This window comes from Lactuca saligna, chromosome 5 (genome assembly GCF_052625555.1).
Source record: "Lactuca saligna cultivar CGN05327 chromosome 5, ASM5262555v1, whole genome shotgun sequence".
Classification (NCBI taxonomy): Eukaryota; Viridiplantae; Streptophyta; class Magnoliopsida; order Asterales; family Asteraceae; genus Lactuca; species Lactuca saligna.
Genome location: NC_136421.1, coordinates 143,250,517 through 143,269,004, shown reverse-complemented (window position 1 = coordinate 143,269,004; position 18,488 = coordinate 143,250,517). Strand labels below are relative to the sequence as shown.

The following is an 18,488-nucleotide window of genomic DNA, read 5'->3' as shown; positions in this document are numbered from 1 at the left end:
TGGTGTCATTCCCTCCAAGTAGCTTTAGATCTCTTCAAAACCAAAAAAAAATCTTCAAAACATTAGGGGCGACCAAACCTAAACCAAGAAACCGACTAAAACTGACGAAACCGAAACCGAAGCAAAACCGATGGTTAGGGTTTGAATTTTTTTAAAAACCGAAAATCGGGTTCTGTTTCAGTTTTTACCTAGAAACCGACCCATCCAACCTGAGAAACCGACCCATACTTAAAACCCGCAAACCTTCCCAAGAAACCGACCCATCCAACCCAAGAAACCGACACATACTTGATTGTGTTTTGATTGTAATAGACTATTTCGGGCTTTGGTTGTAACTTGTAATAGACTATTGGTTGTAAGACTAATGTTTGTTGAAGTATTTATCTTAAATTTGGTGTTTTTTGAAGTATTTAACTTGTTACTTCATTTATGGAAAATGAGTTAAAACCCAAAACTCCTGAGTTTAAACCCAAAACCCATGAGTGCATGACTTGAACCCAAGAAACCGAAAAACCGCCCAAACCGACCTCAGAACCCGACAAACCGAACCTACCAGAAACCGATCATATTGGGTTATGAAAACTAGAAACCGACCATTTATGGGTTGGGTTGAGTTTGTGTCCAAAACCGACCCAAACACAGCCCTACAAAACATACCTCATCTATTCCAGATCTTGATCCTTTCCTTCTGGAAGCCATTTATTGGCTTATAAAGATGATAATATGTCTTGTTTCATAGAAGGCAAGGATAACGGTTGTTGTAATCAGATTTGTGTTTGTTTGTAAAGGAGAATCAGATTTGTAATTAGTTATCAAAAGTGATGAAACATCGCCATGGCTACAAACATTGGTTGCATACTCCAATCGAAGATGCCTTCCAAGTTCCTTGCTAAGCTACGACTCAAAATTTCACCTGATTCTCGGAAAAAAAAATCACAAATGAAATCCAACATCTCCTAAATCTTGTTAAAAGAGAAACCGAAACAAAAAATATCAAGAACACTAAAATGAGGTTAAACATCGTCATAGCTGCGAACCGATTGCATATTCCAATCGGAGATGCCTTCCATGTTGCCATGCCAAGATACAATGCTTTGAAGAGAAAACTAACGATGTGGAAGAAGGAAAAGTGTAAGGGAGGCGGTGGAAAATACGTGGAAGAGCCGATCAGAAAATGATAGGATGACTGACAATCGAACACGACTTGGAACAAAGTGGTATTGGAGTCGGCACAATACCGACCGTGTTGTTCATAAGCTAGAACGCAGTTTAATATGTATAATAATAATATTATATTGTATATTTTTTAACTTTTTGAATATTCAAATGATGAAAAATCGAAGAATTTGATTGAAAATTATACATACAATAAATACCAAGTTGGCTTATGTAGAGTGTTGGTATCAAGCCGATGGCTTGGGCAGTTTGGCTCGGCTTCAATACCAGAGGTTTCAAGCTGCCATCTTCTTCCAATCTACTTTCACAAGCGGATATCGATTTGTGTTCACCGCTCCATCGGCCATCCCCATTCTATTCTATTGCAGAACATAATAAAAAGATCTAATCCATTGAACCCTAAATCGCCTCTCCACCGCCATTGGTGCTTCGTTCTCCGCCGCTCACAAACATGACCGAAGCTCATCGTCGTCTTTATGGTCGTTTTTGGAAGTCGATGTAGGGGTGGAGACTGGATTAGAAAAAACGACGACAAAAAACTTTGAAGAGCATTCACCCACCGATGATTCTTGCTGACCTCAACGGAATCGCACCACCGTGTTTTACAGTCCATTATTGGGAAGAGATGGAAGGTAAATTGATACTTGCCTTCGATTTTCAAGAATTCGTTCCTTTATTTCGATTAAAACGACTAAATATCAAAACTTTATTTCGATGCCTTCGTGTTTATGTGTTCCTAATTTGTGAATATATGTTTTGTGATTTGTTATGCCCAAGAATGAATGGACTCAGATTTCGGCTATATCATATGCTTTCAGTGTAATACCAACGTAAAGTAGAATAATTTCTTGAAATTCTTTCCCTTCATTTGCATTTCATGTTTTTTGATTTATAAGAACAAGTTAAAAAAAAAAAAAAAAAAAAAAGCTGAAACTTCACTGATTCCCGATGTTTAGGTGATATTTAATTTCGATTTACCTCTTTAAAACGATATCTTCTGGTTCTTGAATCTTGAATAGGGTTAAATCCAAGAGTTGGATAAGAAATGAGATGTTTAGGTGATATTTATTTTGTGGATGCTCTGATTAAAAAATCTGAATAAATTTTATTTTCTATTGCGATATACCAACAAAACACAATCTCTAATGAATTTCAGTCTGAATTGATATAGATCATATTTTCACTTATTTTGGTCTTTAACTATTTTGCCAATCTGTAACAGGAGCCGGAAGTAGAGAATTGTCTTTTTTGGTAGTTGATGGTTAGGAAAAGAGGTTGTGACCAATATAAGTCATGAAGACATCATCTATAGGAAGTTAATGAAAGCCATGGTGGGAAAGACATAAATGTACCTTTGTTGATTTGTTTGTTATAGCATATCATATTTCCATTTCTTCTTTTTAGAGCATTATACTTTGAAAATATACCCACTTTTTTCCGACATCTTTTTGAATGTTATCCATATCATTAATTAATTTCTTTTGGCTATGTACTAATGTTGTGAAATGTGAATGTCATGCATATTATCTTTGCATGTCATTAATGTCCTTTTCCTATGTGTAGTAATGTTATCATACCACCCAAGGTTGTAAATAACGTTACACGTGGGCTTGACGGTAAGGTCAAAGTTAAGTCATGGCAAGTTTTGGCGAGCTATGATGTTTTTCAAAGCGTGATTATTTTATATAAATTTAAAAAGATCAATCATATAATTATTGAATTTTATCAAATATATCAAGTATTTAGAAGTGCTATATTAATATTTAATAATAAAAAGTTAACAAAAACTCAATTATTTTTGGGCCGATTAAAAAAAAAACAAAAAAATCTCGCGTCTTGAAAAAAACTTGCGTCTTCACGCGATAAGGTGCTCCTTGACACATTATTTGGGAGTCACATTTAACAAATCCGTCTTGAACGTTTTCGTAACGGCTAGGTCATGTCTCGCGTCATGACACGACGCTCTTTTAGAATCATGATACCACCAGACTTTATTCGGAAATTCGGAATCAAATACACTTCAAAAAAACCTCCAATCCATGTGAAGCATGGGCCTCCATTCTAGTTTGAATTAATTTTTCAATGAAATTATAAGGCCTCCTAGTTTGAATTAATTTTTCCATGAAATTATAAGGTTTTAAACGTTTTTAATATTCAAATCATGAAAAATATGAAAAGATAGAAACTTATATTTTAAGTCCCTACTTTTATGAAGAAAATCATTATTTTTCATACAAATAATGATTTAATTTTCAATTGATGAATAAAATAGAATCAACGTGCTCATTAATTTTAGTATTAAAAAACAAGGGAATTTGCTAAAAAAAGTACTAATATTTTGGCATTATTGACAAAGAAATCATCCTTTTTTTCAGTTTAATCATTGAAATCGGTAAACACTTGCAAAACAACCTTCTATCATGTTAGTGTCGTTTTTAAGTAGGGGTGAGCAAAAACCGCACCGCAAACCAAAAAAACCGAAAAAACCGCATAAACCGAAACCGAAAAACCGAAACCGAAATGAAAACCGATGGTTCGGGTTTTAGTTTTGCAAAAACCGAAAATACTCGATGCGGTGCGGTTTCTAGTCTCGCAAAAACCGCAAAAAACCGAACCGTAACGCATATATATATATATATATATATATATATATATATATATATATATATATATATATATATATATATATATATATTAAGTGTTGATATTTGTAAGAACCAAGAACTTATGACAATTAAAATTTTTACAAATGTAAATATCTATCTTATCTATCGGAGGATGATTGTATATTTTTAAACATACATTCAGTGGTATTTACAATAACAAATAATGTTTATAACATTTTTTTAACATTCAAATATGAAGAGTATTAGTGATATAATATCATTTTTATGAATACATTAATTGATATTATCGTATGTACTTGTGAAACAAATATTATATTAAATTCGTATTATATTAAAGCATTAGAAACATGTTGGATGAGTGGTTATGTAATTTGATTTCAAACCAAGATGTGGTGGTAGCGGTTTATCTCCAATTAATGATTAGCACTCCTCATTTGAGTCAAGGTAACTCGTTGAGTTACTTGAGTTTGAGTAGAAAGGTAAAACGAAAAAAAACTAACAAAAAACCGCAAAAAAAACCGAACCGCAAAAAACCGCAATAAAAAACCGAACCACATAAAACCGAACGGTGCGGTTTCTGAATTTCAAAAAACCGAAGTTGCGGTTTTCGGTTCGGTTTTGGCCAAAAACCGCACCGAACCGCACCATGCTCACCCCTATTTTTAAGGTTAAATTGCCAAAAAAAAAAAAAAGGTTTATGGTTTTTTCGTTAATAAGGTTAAAGTTAAGGAACTTTTTTGGAGATTTTTTTTTTTATATATACTAAATTGTTTCGAATAAAACTTATATATTTGTTAAAAAAACATAAAATAAAGATATCATCTAAATACAATTCCTAAGTAGCACTTCATGATATATGTGGCCTAGAAACACTATTTACGACAAATCAACAAAAATCTTACTAATTGTATTTTATATGCGTTTTTATAATTATTGTAGTTATTGTCATAAAAACCCTCATACTTACATGAAATATATGATTATATCCTAAGTCTAAATTTGTGTTCATTAATGTTTTACATTTAGGTAAATTTTGTCATTTACCAAAGGGCCATTTGGCCTAGCGGTACAAAGATGGTAGAAAATGTGTTACTCCCCTAAGGGGTTGAGCATTTAAGCCCCGCTATGAATAAAATGTACAGTTTACGAATCAAGTTAGATATGTGTGTGTTAACTGTTCAAATAAATTGATATCAAATTATTATTACATTTATTACAGTTGTTACGTTTAAGAGTATTGTATGGAATTTAATAAAATGATTAAAAAAACCATAAAATGATGTGTGCAAAAAAAAAAAATTAAAATAACAACAAAATAAGATGTGGCAAAATAAATAAGAATATGAGATGTGACAAAAAAATGATTTATTAGAGTAGATTAAGATTTGTTTTTACGTTTTCATTTTTTAGTGCTCTCATACTTAATATATATATATATATATATATATATATATATATATATATATATATATATATATATATATATATATATATATATATATAATATATATATATATATATATATATATATATTTATATATATATATATATATATATATATATATATATATTTATATATATATATATATATATATATATATATATATATATATATATTAATATATATATATATATATATATATATATATATATTTATATATATATATATATATAAATATATATATATATATATATATATATATATATAAATATATATATATATATATATATATATATATTTAAATATATATATATATATATATATATATATATAAATATATATATATATATATATATATATATATATATATATATATATATATATATATATATATATATATATATATATAACATGCAAAGTGATTATAAATAAGAATTCAAGATACTTGATTCATCCCCCCCTTTATTGCAAAATGAAGCTAAAAATATCACACATCATTTTTCTCTTCTGGTATCTCATCTTTGTGTGTAATCTGGTTCTTGAAGCCTCCAAAAATGATGATGGGGGATCTGAATTGGAAGACAAAGAAGAACACCAAGTCAAACGATCAGATTTTCCACCAGGGTTTTTGTTCGGTGCTGCGAGTTCCTCTTATCAAGTTGATAATTTCCTCACTCTCTCCTTTTTCTTATGATCATGGATTTTTATAACTCAACATATAAACGCATGTAAGTTGAAGGAGGTTATATTGAGGATGCAAAATCCTTAAGCAACTGGGATGTATTTTGTCATTCTGTAGGTGAATATCACTGATTCCCTGATTTCCTATAGTTTATATCTTGAATTATTTTTCAATTTATAATGATGAATTTATTGCTATTTCTATTAGGTTGTGGAGAAAACAGAGAGAATGGAGATGTTGCAGATTATCATTATCATCTATTTTTGGTATAACTACTCTTTCTTATCTACAACTTTTGGCATCAAAAAAATTATTTATTTCAATAATGATTCCTTATTTATGTTTCTTTTAAAAATAGAAAGACATTGAGATAATGCATTCACTTGGCCTAAAAGCATATCGATTTTCGATTTCATGGGCTAGAATACTTCCAAGAGGAAAGTTCGGTGAAGTTAATATTGCAGGGATCATGTTCTATGACAAGATCATCGACAATCTTATTCTCAAAGGTACAATCAGTTAAAAGTGAAATAATATAAGATATATATGTAGTCTAATATTATCTCTCCAAAAGAGCCCTTATAAACAAATGAGAGACTCTAATATATATATATATATATATATATATATATATATATATATATATATATATATATATATATATATATATATATATATATATATATATATATATATATATATATATATAGGTGTGAGACCCATGTATTACATGGGTTCATTTAAAAGAAAATTTAAAAATAAAATTCAAAATATTTGAGAAGTTTGAATTTATAAGAAAAATACCGAATTACAAAAATTAAAGTGTTTTTTTCTCTTTCAAATTTAAATAAATAAATAAAGGAAATTAATAAAACTTTAATTTAATAATTTTGAAATTAGAAGGAAAGTTCTTTAATGAAATTGATATGCATTTATTATTAGATTTAGAAAAAACATCATAAATGGTCACTGTGGTTACCCAAAATCTGAAGTTTAATCCCCGTGGTTTAAAACCTCATAGATGGTCCCTGTGTTTTCAAAACTTTTGATGTTTGATCCTTTTTGCTAACTCCGTTAAGTTTGTCCGTTAACTGAAGGGTATTTTCGTCATTTCACAACCACAGGGGACCATTTATGATGTTTTCTCGTATTTAAAAAAAAAAAGAAAAAATTAAACATAATTAAATATATAAAAGGTCTCTCTTTCTCTCTCTCTCTCTCTCTCTCTCTCAAAATACCCCATCTTTATGTTTTTTAAACATAAATTTTGTCGAATACCATCATATTTTATTATTCTTCATCTCTTTCTTGTTCTATATATCCTTTTTGTTCTTCATCTCTTTCTTGTTCTTTATATCCTTTTTGTTTCCTCCTTCTGATCTATATCTATAATATGTCAAACAATTTAGACTTAGAGCTCTAATTCCCTTTCTCCCTCCAAAACATGTGGATTCAAAATTAATTTAAAATAACCATGAAATTACATGTGGCAAAATGAATAAGTGTATGACATGTGACAAAAAGATCTTTATTTATTAGGGTATATATATAGTCCAAGATTTTGTCTCCAAATCAGCCTTTTAAAGAAAGTGAGACTCCAATATATTTAAAGACATATAAGATCGTGTCGCACTAATGTGAGATTCATTAAAGAATAACAAGATACATGTATGCTTTGTTAGTTTTACTCAAAATTTAGTGTATGTTCTGTGAATAAGTCTTGACTACAATAATATAGGAATTGAGCCGTTTGTGACGATTAACCATTATGATTTTCCTCAAGAACTTGAAGATGGATTTGGGTCTTGGCTAAACCGTGAAATGCAGTAAGCCTAAAATTGTCATTTTCAACTTTGCATCAATTGTTTTTTCTGTTTTTTTCTTTATCTGATATAATATTGTGGCAGGGAACACTTTGTTCATTTGGCAGATACTTGTTTTAAGTACTTTGGAGACCGAGTAAAGTATTGGGCTACAATTAACGAGCCAAACCTGTTCACAGATTTTGCTTATAAATGGGGGATTTATCCACCGTCTCGTTGCTCAAAGTTTTTTGGTAACTGTCATACTGGAAACTCTGAAGTGGAGCCTCTTATTGTTATGCATAACATGCTATTAGCCCATGGCAAAGCGGTAGAGCTATATCGTCAAAAGTACAAGGTACTCATTTATTTCGAGTTTTTTTGTCTACAAATGTTGGGGTTATTTTTCATTCACTTTGCAAACATGGGGTTGTATTTATTTACTTTATAAGGGAGGAGGGAGTTATTCCCTTCCAACCAAGTGTCACATCGGTTTTTATCTCTCTTTTTTTCCTTCATCTTTCTCAACGAAAATCATATATTTTTCAACCTACTTAACCCACTCCATTAAAAAAAGTGCAAAACAACTAATGTACAAGTTTTAAAACACATGGTACAAGAGAAAATGAGAGAGAGAGAGAGAGAGAGAGAGAAAGTAGAGAGAGATGATGAAGTGGGTTAGTGAAACCAATTAAGCAACCTGATAGAGAGGGAGTGGTACCGACGGTAACTCTATTGCTAATTGAGATTTTACCTTGATTGTTTTGTATTTTTTTTAATTGAATGGGTTGAGTGGGTTGTAAAAATAAGGCATTCGTATGTTGTGGGTTGAGAAAGATGAAAAAAAATTAAAGAGAAAAACTGATGTGGTAGTGAGTTCAATGAGCTGGAAGAGAATGACTCCCTCCTCCCTAAAATGAGACCGAGTTACCAAAACGTAGGAATATTTATAAAATGTTATCAAAGTAAATTTAAATTTTTATTAAATTTAAAAAAACAAATTCAAATATCCCATTTGCTAATAATTTAACACCTTTCGCATCCCGATAATTAGGGATGTTCGTTTGGATGGATCGGTTTGATCCGATCCAATCAATTGAATCCAAATTGATTTCGGTTTTCAAAACATGGATCCGAATAGTTCAAACTAAATTCAAATCTGATCCGATCCGAACCAATTACAATTCGGTTTACAAAAACCGAAATATTTTAAAACGACATATAATTATAATATTACCCAACTTTACATAAGAAGCAAAAACAAATTATTTAGTTGTGATTTGAAATTTATAAAAAACTAATAAGAAGATTTATTATAATTAAATATTTTATAGATAGAAAACTTTTGAGAGAAAATGCATATTAATGTTTTTTATATCAGGTGAAACGTTCTAAACCTATTTGAAAAAATAAATTTCAAAACTAATAAATAACTATAGATATATATTATAAACAGATAAATTATAAATGTTTATTTAGTTTTTTTTGACTATTCGGTTCTGATTTTACAAACCAAACCAATCCGAAATCCAAAATAATAATTCAATTTTCAACCAATCCAAAAATCCAAATATTCAAACTAAATAGTACAATCCAAATTATCCAATTAGATAATTCAGCTTTATCCGAATAATAAACAACCCTACCGATAATAAATACTTTTTTTCCCGATAATTTAGCAAAAACAAGATGACGTTGATGAAATATTCAAATTACTAAAATACAAATGAATTGAATCGAATATAGTGGAAAATCTTTAGTTTCACCCAATATTTAGCTATAAGCCTATCACCACTTTTTTTTAGAAAAATTCTTTATTTATTCTATTACCCTTCAAATTATCAAGAAATTGCTTAATTATAGTTTTGTCCATGTAATTTTTAATTGTAATAATTATTGTTTTAATCATTGTAGTTTCTAATTTGTATTTTTTGAAATAATAATTTACTATTCTTAATTTCACTCCTATATTATTCTTAATTTCACTCGTATTCTAGGCGAGAGTTAATCTTTTGATCTCAATGAAAAAAAAACAACGCTTACATTAATTAGAAATTTAATCACGATAGCTTTTAATTTGGGATAAATATAGTTTTGCTCTATAATTATTAACTTGCATAATTAAAGTTTTTGTCCATATAAGTTTACTTTGCGTTATTTATATGGAAAATTAAGTAATCTTTACCATTATAAATAGGTTTGTCAAAATAAATAAATAAATAAATAAAAATAACCATATTCTTTCAACTTTTGAAGAATAGCTATTTTTTTGTTAATAAAATGTTTAACTTTATGCATTAATATTGTATATAGTAATTCAAATCAACTTTAGATCGAAAAAATATATAAAAAATATTAACATGATTTTCAAAGTAAGTAGAATTTTAAATAAATGAATACATGAGAGACACATTTTTTATTTTATTTTATTTATTTATTTATTTTTTGTAGTTAGTTCAAGTTCCGAAAATAATATTTAGAATTTTTGGATTTTTCTATTTATTTTGCATTTTAAAATTATTTTTTAGAATATATCAGTGTAATATTCTATTAGAATATTTCATGTATTTTAAAAAAAATGGATTTTTTTTAAATTTTTTTTAGTTAATTCAAGTTCCGAAAATAATATTTAAAAAAAGAATTTTTAGATTTTTCCATTTATTCTGCATTTTAAAATTATTTTTAAGAATATGTGAGTGTAATATTCTATTAGAATATTTCAATTATTTTTCTAAAAAAATGGAATTTTTTTAAAAATTTTTTTTTAGTTAATTCAAGTTCCAAAAATAATATTTAAAAAAAGAATTTTTGGATTTTTCCATTTATTCTGCATTTTAAAATTATTTTTAGATTTGGTCTCAAAATCTCACAAAATTAGAATGGTCTCAAATGAACTTGAACATATATATATATATATATATATATATATATATATATATATATATATTGCAATTCTTGTGCAGCTTAAACAAGCTGGATTACTCGGGATTGTTGTAAATTGTCACACGTTCATACCACTAACAGACAGTTTGCTTTATATTGAAGCTGCCAAAAGGGCGTTTGCTTTCGAAATTGGCTGGTACATACTGTTCTTAAACCTATTATATATATATATATATATATATATATATATATATATATATATATATATATATATATATATATATATATAAAATAGAGAGTCATTATTAATTAAGTAACCAATGAACCAATCCAAAGCGTCAAAATTTAAAGTGATCAACGATAAAAGAAAATGTTGGACACTTTTACAATGGATGCACATGCACCAGATTATAACAAAGTCACTTCTTTTTTTAGTTTAATTTTTTAGGTCATGTTTTTTATCGAAAAAAAAAACGAATATACCATTGTTTGTTATTTTTCGTCCTCTTTTCATATTGATATATAAAAATTGAAAAAAAAAAAAAATTCAAAAAACCCACTTAAATTTATTTGTTTGTTGAAAAGTTAAAGTCTATACTTTTTTTTTTTTGTAAAAAATCAAAATTCATAATTTTTTTGGTACTCTTTAAATATATATTCATATTGATGTTTAAAAAAAATCAAAATTTCAGTTCAAATTCACATTGTGAACCTGTTCAGATTCACATTGTGAACCTATTCAGATTCACATTATGAATAATAATAAGTTAGATTCACAATGTGAATAAATCCATTTGTTGATTTTACAAAACTAATTTATAAGTAATGAAAACTTTAAAATATTATAATACACATGAAATATATTTGGTTTCATATGTAAATTTGACTAAGTTAATCTATGAATGATCAAAAAGTTGAAATAGTAAGTCAAATTCACATTATGAATGTTACAAATTGAAATATTTACAGTTTAGATTCATAATGTGAATCTGAACTGATCGAGTTTTTTTTTTAATCGTTGTTGATGTATATTAATAGAGTACAAAAAACTGATATTTTTTGTATAATTAGTTTTTTTTTTTTTTTTTTTTTTTTTTTTTTTTTTTTTTTTTTTTTTTTTTTGGGATAAAAATAAACTTAAATATGAAAAAATAACAAAATAAAGTGAGTGCTTTTTGAAAAAATTTCGTTTTTTATATATCAACATTGATTTCTATGAAAAGAGTACGAAAAATCGTAAACAACGGTATATTCGTATTAAAAAATATGGCCTAAAAAAATTTAAACAAAAAAGAGGTGAGCTTTATTTTAAGGAGGTGGATCTTTTGATATAATTTAGTGTGTGTGCGTTCAGTGTACAACTGTACTTCTATTTCCTTGGCCATTGATCATTATGATTTCAAAATGTAGATTGATATCTATTGTACGGACATGTGGACATTGCTATTCTGTTAGAATGACAAAGAAAATATGTTATTTGATAATATGAATACGTTCAATCTTACATAACTACTGTCATTATCACACATTGTTACTAATTAAATCATCTATAAGGTTAGTATAGACTTATTATTATTATTCTCATTCTATCAGAATATTGTTATAATGTTTATTGAGTTGTATTTTATTAGAATGGAAATGAGTGAAAAACGTTGTGTGTGAACAAAAATAAATAATAATTAGTGAGAATGCATGAAAATGACGATATTTCTGTAAGGTTGAATGTATTCGCATTACTAAACAACTTATTCTTTAAGTAATTTTCATAGAATAACACTGTCCACACATCCGCACAATAATTGTTCATTCACATTATAACCTAGCTTTATATATATATATATATATATATATATATATATATATATATATATATATATATATATATATATATATATATATATATGTTATTTTGAAAACTAATATTTGCATGGAAACTTTTTCTTCCAAGTTCCAACTTAAATTTTCAAAACAAACATCATTATAAAGCCTTACAGGCTTCGTTAAGTTGCTTCTCAACATAAGATTTCGGAAAAAAAATTGTAATATTTATATGTGCTTATTTGAATATATATATATATATATATATATATTATATATATATATATATATATATATATATATATATATATATATATATATATATATATAAATTTTTTTTAGTTTTTTTAGTTTTAGATGTCTGATTAGCCAATATGAATTGTCTGGATGCTTATGTTGATGTTTTAATGAAATTTTTCCCTTTAAAAATTTGTTCTCAAGTGCTTACATAAATTTTTATTCAACTTCTTACTTTTAAACAGGGTACTTGATCCCCTTGATATACGGAGAGTACCCCTTAGAAATGCTTAAGTACATTGGAAGTGATTTACCAAGTTTCTCCACTAAAGAAAAGAAAATTGTGAAGAATAGTCTTGATTTTATTGGTATCAATCATTACTCGTCTTTTTATGCTAAAGATTGTACAAACTCTACTTGCTCTCCAACTGCAAATCGTCCAATCCAAGGTTTCCTTGACACTGCGATAGAGCGAGATGGTGTGTTGATCGGTGAACCTGTATGTAGCAAATGATGATTTTTAATTATTTGGTTTATGTTTAATTTTATTTGATAGTAATGATGTTTATCTCTGTTTCACAAAAAGACGGGGATAGAAGATACATACGTTGTTCCTAAAGGAATGGAGAAGATTGTTAACCAAATCAAGTTTCGGTACAAAAATAAACCCATGTTCATTACAGAAAATGGTAAGGGTCTTGTTTCATATATATTTTAAACTAAATATGAATATAATATTGGCCATGCCCATAAATTTGTATTTTTTACAGGATATTCTTCACCCGATCTACAAGAGAAACGAGTGAATGTGATTTTAAATGACGTGAAACGAGTTAAATTCCACTTAGAATACCTTGAATCTTTAGCTAAATCCATAAGGTTTGCTCTGCAATCTTTTGGTACTCTATCTTTGTATATTTAGAAAGTATCTCATTTATCTTCAAAATTCAAAGTGTGTCATAGTTATTTATCGAATGAAACGTTTGGTGTTTTGAATGATAGAAAGGGAGCAGATGTGCGCGGATATTTCATATGGTCATTGATGGATAGCTATGAATGGCTTACTGGTTACAATTTGAAGTTTGGGTTATATTATGTGGACCGTCAAACACTAACACGAATACCGAAGCTTTCTGCAAGATGGTATAAAGGTTTCTTAATAGAAAACACTACCGATCTATTCAATACTAAAGCATATGCATAAAAGATTCCATGCAAAATTTTGTATGTTGGGTTCATAATAATATTATCAAATGATTGTATTGCTCATTTACTACAAGTTAACACTAAGTTGAAAGCAACCATACTATTGTGAGGAAAGATTACCTAATTATCTCTTCTATATTACCCCATTTTCTTATAAGATTTATATTTCGTTGTTGTTGTTGAATAAGTTAATAATGAAATATATACGAGGAAATGTTCACTTTATATTTATGTTATTTTATTTCTTAAATGTGTAATTTAATTAGATTTTTGTACTTAATTCTATCGGCTCCCAATATAAAAAGAGAGACTATTCTTTGCAGGTGAAAATTTTGGTATTGTTTTTTTTAATCCATGTTATATGTCTAGAAAATCTAGAATATTGTTTTTTATAGCACAAAGTTAACAATTGATTATGGAAGATTATGGATCAATATTGAGATGTGTAGAACCGTTATGTCTTATAAAGTGTAATATGAGATGAACATTAGTGAGCACATTGTTTGAGCTCATGCTTGTTCGTTGTTAATATATATATATACTAGTTGTTACCTACGCCAAGTGATGGGTGCATATAGTTTTTAGAAAGTAGTTTCTAAAAGCGGTTAGTTCTTTTTCGCAAATAGCTTAAGTGTAATCAATAATATGGGAGTATGTTGTGATGGGGAAAACCACAGGGACCAAAACTACAATATATATCAACCTACTTTCATTTATTAGCGATCATAGCAACCTACTTTCGTTTCTTTTTACAAATAACCACACACATACACATACAAACCATATTTCTCATATTATGGCATTGTATTGTCAAAACACAATGCTTAGACGAAGAAATGAATGTATATATATATTTTACAATCAAACATTTTAATTCTTGAAAAATAAAACATTTTTTGTTTTACATGAATGTGAAGTATGGGTGTATGGTAGGGTAAAGGCAAAATTGTCAATTTCAAAAATATATTCCACAAAGTGTTAGTTCTAACAGACCACAGAATAGCCATGTCAAAAAAAATCAAAAGTTGGATGAACAGTATATATTAGAGCAAACCACAAGGACCAAAACTGCAATATATAATAAATTCGTTCATTTATCATCAAAAATGGCTACTTACATTCGTTTCTTTTTTCAAATAACTATACTAAACTTAAAAGTACACAATGATATAGGCATAACACTTTTAATGAAAATAATAATAAAAAATATGGAATTGTCCAAGATCTAATATATATTGTAGAAAAATAATGTAAATGGTTCTTATTCCTTCCAAATCCATATCATCTATACTAAGCCAAATACAAATAAACAGTAAGAATATAAAATCTACAAAAATGATTCTTACTCCTTTCAAATCCCATCAAAATCAATATCATTCTACAATACCATTTATCTTAATGACTACACCATTGTGCACCTGTAATGTGTAAATAAAATTAGGTATGTTGCTATTTTGGGGACCACAACTTTATGATGTTGCCACGCATACAAAGATAAAAGAAATAAACACCACCGATCTAGTATCCAGTGAGTTTGAAAGCCCTTAAAAAACCAGTGTTCTAGTAATACACCATCTGATAACCATAAAAAATGGGACAAATCATAGTTGGGGGTAAAATGGTCCAATATATAAAGAATTCTGAAAATGCTTATTCCAATATCTCTCCATTATGCAGTAATCCGTAAGTACCAATCAATCAGATCAATGTTCCCCCCTTTTAGATAACCTGTCCGAAATTGATATCACAACATCTTATTCTTCACCACTTATGTGACATTTGCTTAATGAAACACTATAATAATAGAGAGTACATGTTATTCACACACAAATACATATGTATAGTTCTCTATCCCAATGGATCCTACAAAACAAAAAATAAAAAATCAATCAAGTAAAAAAGGAAGTTAGAAAAGTTAACCCCTTGGCTTGCATGTAGAGTAGTAACCCAAAACTAACCAGAACATCATAGATTTATCTATAGCATCTTTTAACACTTAGTAAATGCAATAAGATGTAAAATGGCGATTGATATCCATACCCATTCTGAGGGTAAAATAGTCCAGATTACCCCTTTAGGTTTTAATGACCAGACCATGAAACCAGAAGACAGATGCCAGACTATCTTCATCTACATCACAAATATTAAAGTGGATAAAAAAACAAATATAGAATAGAAAATTAGATCCAGATCTAAAACCATTTCAACATGTTAGTTGAAACATCAAGTCCAACTTCTATCCTATGATACAACATTATCATACTATTTATGCTATGTATCTCATGCCACATTATACAACACTATTTATGCTATGATACAACATTATCAAACTATCAAACTATTTATGCTATGTATCTCAAAATATGAATGTTAAAATAAGTTTGCTTCAGTCTAGAAGTCAAGAAATAATATATATATATATATATATATATATATATATATATATATATATATATATATATATATATATCCATGTAGAAATATTACATAGACCAATTTGGGATAGTGTAAAACCTTACCTTACAAACATGTTGGGGATATCTAATCTCAGATCAAGCATTGTACTTGAGCTGCAAAAAGAAGAATTGAAATCTTGGTTGGTCAGAGTTGAAATCTTCAGCAAATAGACAATATTTCCAATAATGAAAGAAAAACAACTCCAGTTTGTTCAAAACTTTATTAGCAAAATGTGTTTGTTCAAGTTGGAAGCATTAATTTTTATAACATACATAATATTCATAAAGTGACAACAAATGCAAGAATCTTTCGAGTTATAATCTCAGAAACCAACAACTATATAGTCTCCTTTCATCGTAATCTAATACATTTTCACATACTTGTTCTACAATCATTGTTAATCAATCCATCAGAGCATTGTTTGCCATAATTCGATTTGGTCCGAAGTTAACAAAGAATAATAAGATTAGTAAATTATTAAAAGGGTAAAATGTTAAATACAAATATAAAAATGACATTAGGATGGTAAATGTTTCAAAAAGGGTAAAAAGGTAAATACATATATAATCCCTCTTACACTATAATTAGAAGCTTAAATGAAACAACCCAAAAATACGACCCAAAAATTTCGTTTTTCAATATAATCAAAACCATAATATGAGTATCATAACATAAAAAAAACATACGCGATGTATCCCAAATCATAATAAAATACTGTGCGGAAAACTGTATCATACTATATCAAATCCAAAACAACTAAAACCACCCCCAGGATAAAAGCTAAGCTGTGGTGTGTGCGATGCTATCACCCCGAGCTCTTCCTTTTGCTTGCGGAAGTACCTGAAACCAAAACTGAAACTGTAAGCACGAAGCTTAGTGAGCTCCCCCAAACTACCACATACCATACAATAACATATAAACACATATTGGGCCTCGCCCACTGCATCGGGCCGAAGCCCGGAAACTGCATCGGACCGAAGCCCGGAACTGACTGGGACCTTGTCCCCTGCATCGGACCGAAGTCCGGAGCTAACTGCATCGGACCGAAGTCCGGAACTGACTGGGACCTTGTCCCCTGCATCGGACCGAAGTCCGGAACTAACTGCATCGGACCAAAGTCCGGAACTAACTGCATCGGACCGAAGTCCGGAACCGACTGGGACCTTGTCCCCTGCATCGGACCGAAGTCCGGAACTGACTGACTGAACATGGCATAGCATAACACATCAACTAGCATGAACACATGTACGGCATACTACATCGGGCCGTAGCCCGGAACACATAACACTTAACGCATAAAACATAGCACACAAATCCTGTTCGAGCCACGAAGGCATCAAACGTACTAGCTACTGCATCGGACCTAAATCCGGAAACTACTGCTAACTGAACGGGCCGGCATTGTGGCCTTAGACCTGTTCCTACTGGAAGGAAACTCACCTCGTAAGCTGGCTGCTGAGTGTGTGGCTCGAGAAGCTAACGGCTGCTGCTCCTGAATCTCCTCGGCTACAAGTCCATAAACACACTCAATCAAATACTAAACACTGCGCTTGGGGTAAAATGACCCTTTTACCCTTGGTCAAAGTCAACTCTCTTTTGGGCTGACTCGCCGAGTTGGGCCGCCCAACTCGCCGAGTTGGGCCGCCCAACTCGCCGAGTCCTACTCTCACTTCTCAGTTCTACACGCTGCTACTCGTCGAGTGTGGCATCGACTCGACGAGTACCCACTTGATCCAAGAACTCAGACAATCTTCATCCGACTCGCCGAGCCGTATGAACAAACTCGACGAGTTGTTCTTGATCTTAAGAAGATTGCCTTGGACTCGCCGAGTTGTATGAACAACTCGCCGAGTCCCTCCATCACTGAGTCTACTCTCAACTCGCTGAGTCCACTCTCTAAATCACTGGATCCACTCGACACTGATAAAAATGAAGGAATCGGGAACTCGCGACCCAACTCGCCGAGTCGTTCTTCCCGACTCGCCGAGTTGCCGCCATGCAACTGATTTTTACTTGATTTTGCTTGAATCCAACACATACCATTGATAGATCTGAGTCCAATAAGCTGATTTACCACGTAAAGTTTCCAACTTTACGTGTACAACCTCATGAATAAGGGAAATAAGGCTAAAAGATGCATAAAATGGGTAGACCTATGG

At 29.7% G+C, this 18,488-nt stretch overlaps 1 protein-coding gene and 1 long non-coding RNA gene across 2 annotated transcripts; both read left to right on the top strand.

Annotated features, from left to right (window-relative positions):
* Positions 1–1,373: 1,373 nt before the first annotated feature.
* LOC144997476 (uncharacterized) lies at positions 1,374–2,573 on the top strand. Its single transcript, XR_013659812.1, has 2 exons — positions 1,374–1,808; positions 2,399–2,573. It is a non-coding gene; the product is annotated as an uncharacterized LOC144997476 (long non-coding RNA).
* Positions 2,574–6,048: 3,475 nt separating this feature from the next.
* Positions 6,049–14,010, top strand: LOC144997106 (beta-glucosidase 18-like). Its single transcript, XM_078956934.1, has 9 exons — positions 6,049–6,192; positions 6,285–6,435; positions 7,665–7,752; positions 7,834–8,086; positions 10,692–10,811; positions 12,917–13,165; positions 13,253–13,355; positions 13,437–13,545; positions 13,669–14,010. The coding sequence occupies exons 1-9, from the start codon at positions 6,106–6,108 to the stop codon at positions 13,868–13,870; spliced, it is 1,362 nt and encodes a 453-aa protein (XP_078813060.1). The 5' UTR covers positions 6,049–6,105; the 3' UTR covers positions 13,871–14,010.
* The last annotated feature ends 4,478 nt before the right edge of the window (positions 14,011–18,488 follow it).

Coding starts and splice junctions, on each gene's coding strand:
- LOC144997106 (XM_078956934.1), top strand. CDS start 6,106: ATGATGAATTTATTGCTATTTCTATTAGGTTGTGGAGAAAACAGAGAG. Junction 7,753..7,833: donor TGGCTAAACCGTGAAATGCA/GTAAGCCTAAAA, acceptor ATATTGTGGCAG/GGAACACTTTGTTCATTTGG. Junction 13,546..13,668: donor TCTTTAGCTAAATCCATAAG/GTTTGCTCTGCA, acceptor TTTGAATGATAG/AAAGGGAGCAGATGTGCGCG.